This window comes from Lycorma delicatula, chromosome 7 (assembly GCF_047948215.1).
Source record: "Lycorma delicatula isolate Av1 chromosome 7, ASM4794821v1, whole genome shotgun sequence".
Taxonomy (NCBI): Eukaryota; Metazoa; Arthropoda; class Insecta; order Hemiptera; family Fulgoridae; genus Lycorma; species Lycorma delicatula.
In genome coordinates, this window is record NC_134461.1 from 37,609,951 (window position 1) to 37,615,154 (window position 5,204).

The 5,204-nt window shown below is 33.8% G+C and overlaps 1 protein-coding gene across 1 annotated transcript; it reads left to right on the forward strand.

Annotated features, from left to right (window-relative positions):
* Positions 1 to 550: 550 nt before the first annotated feature.
* Toll-6 (Toll-like receptor 6) lies at positions 551 to 4,369 on the forward strand. Its single transcript, XM_075371408.1, has one exon. The coding sequence runs from the start codon at positions 551 to 553 to the stop codon at positions 4,367 to 4,369; it is 3,819 nt and encodes a 1,272-aa protein (XP_075227523.1).
* The last annotated feature ends 835 nt before the right edge of the window (positions 4,370 to 5,204 follow it).

The following is a 5,204-nucleotide window of genomic DNA, read 5'->3' on the forward strand; positions in this document are numbered from 1 at the left end:
AGTTATGTGCTGAACCTCGTAACGCAAAGGTGGAAGCTTATCTGGTCTCAGCGTTTATCTCTTACCGAACCGTAAACTATTAATGTAGTATCTTTAATTCGTGTGTCGTTTTATTATCTTCTACTATGGGACTTAACGTAAACGGTAATTTTTATTAAAATAAATAATTATATTTTACGTATTTTATTATATAATATTTTATTATTACGGGAACGTTTTTCGGACATATTCAATCGATATATATACAGTATTCAAATTTTAATATTTATTTACTGACTTATAATTAACAATGATTATTATCTGTGCAAAAAATATTTTAAAAGGTTCTAAACACTTCATTAACTTTATTCGTAATATCGGTATAACAATGTTTACGTAAACAGCCGTAATATAAATTTTATTATTTTTTTTTAATTACTGTGTGTAGTGTATAGTTTAAAAAAATATTGAAGAAGTAACATTGAATTATTTTGATATGATTTTAAAAAACCTAGGATTAATTAGTGAACGACTAATGGAAGTCAGGTGACTTAGGTTAAATGCATGTGCCATGTCGTTATTATCGGTGGCCCTAGCAGCTCTGTGGCTGGGGGCGGTATTCGCCACCCCCGAAACTGAAGAGCAAACTCAGCCGCCTCTTGTTTACGACGCACCGGACGATTGCCAATGGTGGGTTCGAGAAAATCCTTCAGGAAGCTCAACAGGGGAAGAAGTAGCATTAAATTGCAAACTACGCTCAATTAATAGTGAAATGGATAATACAAATTTCAGTGCTATTCCTTCAGAACACACGACGTCACTTAAAATTGAATGTAATAATGACGAAAAATATAAAAGTTCTTTAGACGATAGAAGTTTTGCACATTTAACAAGATTAAGGGAACTCGTACTCGATTCGTGTAAATTGGGAAAATGGCCTTCAGGGACTCTTACGGGACTTCGGGAATTACGGAATTTAACTGTTCGTACAAGAAATACAGACTGGCCGGCAATGAGCCTAGAAATATCCTCGGAGAGTTTTGCACCTGTACGACATCTTGAACGATTAGATCTCAGTACGAATAATATATGGTCGTTTCCTGAAAATATATTTTGTCCAATGACGAATTTAGTAACGCTCAACATCAGTTTTAATAGACTACAAGATGTTAGTGATTTGGGTTTTAGAGAAAAAACACCGCCTCCACAACCTCTTATCAGTACACAAGAAGATTCGATCGATCAAGAACAGCCGGAAAAACCGTTAAATGTTCCTTGTACCATGGATATTCAGGTTTTAGACACATCGTGGAATCACTTCGTCCTTATTCCAGGAAACGGTTTTAGTGCTTTGAGACGCCTTCGCGAATTATATATTCATGACAACGAAATATCAATGATATCTGATCGTGCATTATCCGGATTGAAAAATTTACTAATTCTAGACTTATCAAATAATAAAATTGTCGCATTACCGTCTGAATTTTTTCGTGAATGTGCTGATGTAGTTAAAGAAATTTATTTACAAAATAATTCGATCAGTGTATTATCACCGGGTTTGTTTGCAAATCTGAACCAATTATTAGCGTTAGATCTTTCAAGAAATCAATTAACCAGTGCGTGGATAAACAGCGGTACATTTTCCGGACTTATTCGTTTAGTCCTTTTAAATTTATCAAATAATCGCATATCCAAATTAGATCCGACACTTTTTCACGATTTATACACCTTACAAATCCTTAATCTTGAACATAATAGTTTGGAAACCATCCCGCCTGATACATTTACGCCTATGAATAATCTACATACACTAGTCCTTTCTTATAATAAAATAACTTATCTCGATGCTTACGCGCTCAATGGATTATATGTATTAAGTCTTTTATCGTTAGATAACAACGAATTAGAGGGCGTTCATCCGGATGCATTTAGAAATTGTACAGGGTTACAAGATTTAAATCTTAACGGGAATCAATTGACATCCGTTCCACTTGCATTAAAAGATATGAGACTTTTAAAAACTGTCGATCTCGGTGAAAATTCTATAGCGTCTTTAGATGAACCCGGTTTTCACGGTATGACAAATTTGTACGGCCTACGACTAATTGGGAATCAATTAACAAACGTCAGTAAAAAAGCGTTTTCAGACCTTCCATCACTTCAGATACTTAATCTGGCTAGAAATCGTATACAGTCCGTAGAAAATGGAGCTTTTGAAGCTAATAGTAATCTGCAAGCTATTAGGCTCGATGCTAATTTATTAACGGATATAAAGGGTTTATTCAATAACATTTCCAGTTTATTATGGCTTAATATTTCAGATAATCGTTTGGATTGGTTCGATTATTATTTAATTCCAAAAGGACTTCAATGGCTTGATTTGCACAAAAATTCAATTTCTGAACTCGGAAATCGTAATGCTCTTGAAACCGAATTACGGTTACAAACACTCGATATAAGTTTTAATAAATTAACCCGAGTATCGGCTTCATCATTGCCTAACAGTGTCGAACTATTATTTTTAAACGATAATTTTATCACTATTGTTGAAGCGCATACTTTTTTGAAAAAATCAAATTTGACTAGAGTAGATCTTTATGCTAATCAAATAGTAGAAATGGACTTGAACGCTTTACTGTTAACACCGGTCGATCAAGAACGTCCGTTACCGGAATTTTATATCGGGGGAAATCCTTTCCAGTGTGATTGTACGATGGAGTGGCTTCAAAGAATCAATCAACTAGACCATTTAAGGCAACATCCACGTGTTATGGACCTGGAAAGTATTTATTGTAAATTATTATATAGTCGGGATCGTTTATACGTACCTCTAGTCGAAGCAGAATCCTCACAATTTTTATGTTCATATAAAACACATTGTTTTGCTCTTTGTACTTGTTGTGTCTTTGATGCTTGTGACTGTGAAATGACATGTCCATCAAATTGTACCTGTTATCACGATCAATCGTGGTCGGCTAATGTCGTCGATTGTTCCGCATCTAGTTATACTAAAATGCCCAGTCGAATTCCAATGGATGCGACAGAAGTTTATCTCGACGGTAATAATTTTAATGAATTATCAAGTCATTCGTTTATCGGAAGAAAAAATTTAAAAGTTTTATACGCAAATAATTCGAATATAGCCGCTATTTATAACGATACATTTAGCGGTTTAAAAAGGCTCGCTATACTTCATTTGGAAAATAATCAAATTAAAGAACTGCTCGGTTTTGAATTAAACACGCTAGAAAATTTGAAAGAAATTTATTTACAAAATAATAAAATAAATTTCATCGATAATAGAACATTTATTGGTTTAAAAAAATTGGAAGTATTAAGACTGGATGGTAACAGATTACAAGAATTTTCCGTTTGGCAATTGTCTTTGAACCCTTATCTTGTTGAAATTGGACTTGCTAATAATCATTGGTCATGTGAATGTTCTTATATTTCTGAATTTGCAGTGTGGTTAAAGGTAAATTACGGTAAAGTGTTGGACGCTAATAAAATAGCTTGCCTACTGAATAACGTTACTAATAGTTTAGGACCACCATTAAAAGACATAAACGGGACAATATGTGATATTTTTCCTGGTGGTACTAGAGGTATGGTTGGACGACACGTTATTAACGATTATCTTCCTCTTTTTCTGTGCACAATCTTTGCGTTTTCGGCTTCAGTAGCTTTAGTTTGCGGTTTATTCATGTACAGACGCGAGTTGAGGGTTTGGATATACTCGAGGTGCGGTCTAAGAATGTGTTACAAGTCGACCGCATTTGAAGATGAACAGGATCGCGATCGATTATTCGACGCTTACGTCAGTTACAGCGTAAAAGACGACGCTTTTGTCAGTCAAATGCTAGCTCAGGGTTTAGAACAAGGTGATCCTCCGTTTCGGCTCTGTCTTCATTATAGAGACTTTAATGTCAGCGCATATGTTGCAGATACTATCGTCGAAGCGGTCGAATCTTCGCGAAGAACGATTGTGGTATTATCTAAAAACTTTCTACAGTCGGAATGGTGTCGTTTCGAATTTAAATCGGCCTTACATGAAGTGTTAAAAGATAGAAGAAGACGAATGATTGTAATAGTTTTAGGAGATATACCACAAAGAGATCTCGATCCTGATTTGCGGTTATATCTTAAGACGAATACAACGATCGAATGGGGCGACCGACTATTTTGGCAAAAATTACGGTTTGCGATGCCTGATGCAAGGAAAAGTATAACTGGACCTCCACCGCTTTACGATAGAGGACCCGCATTGCCATCACCGCCTCATCATCCTCCAGGAAAACTGCTACCGCAGTTCCTTCATCATCCAAACAACTTACAAATCGCTACACATCGGGAGTCTACAAGGAGAATGGTACAACCTCTTTGGGCGTAACGGATACTTTGCCGCAGGTAAGAAAAATTCTTCAGTATTATTATTTTTTTTACATTGTAAATTCAAATGCGTAAATAAGTTTAGCTTAATTACCCGTGAGAGTGTCCGCTTAGTTTTGGCAGGTTCATTTTTCACAGATGACTTATATGACTGGTTGCCGGATCGTGCATGTATATAATTAATAGCAACATAACCCGAGGGTACATCTATTGCGTCCCACGTTTTGACTACAACATCCAACGAAATGAACTTTTGACCGTGTGGTTCTGGTTCGTTAATCGATTACTCTTGAGATTATATTACAACAATATGCTACTGTTAATGATGAATTTTGAATAAAAAAAAAAATACGAATATGAAATCGATTCGTAATAAAAAAATAGAGTACTTGTATAAATACAGCCAAGTTTTTATATTAAATCTAAAAAAGAAAAAAAATTAGTAGCTTTTAAAAATAAATTTAATAATCTTAATACCTAATATAAATTCATTCTTTCAAGGAATTATTTTTATTACTCGTAGAACTTTAGTTAAAAATATAATTTGTTTTTTTTTTTAAATCAAGAAACAACGTTTTAGGCATTTTATTTAATAAACATACAAACTGTATATTTTAAATATCTTTAAATTAACGAAAATTTAAGCCTTTAATATATCCTACACTGATATAATATTTTATATTTTTCCAAAATTTTACTCTAAGATAAATAAATTATTTCTTTTAATAAGCAAATATGGCATTGAAAAAATTAGACAATACTGAAAATTTATAAAATATAAATTAATTTAAAATTGTTAAAATGAACAGCCTTTAGAATTACTGTTGGGTACTTTA

Excerpts from the sequence above, each read along its gene's own strand:
- Toll-6 (XM_075371408.1), top strand. The coding sequence starts at position 551 with ATGTCGTTATTATCGGTGGCCCTAGCAGCTCTGTGGCTGGGGGCGGTA.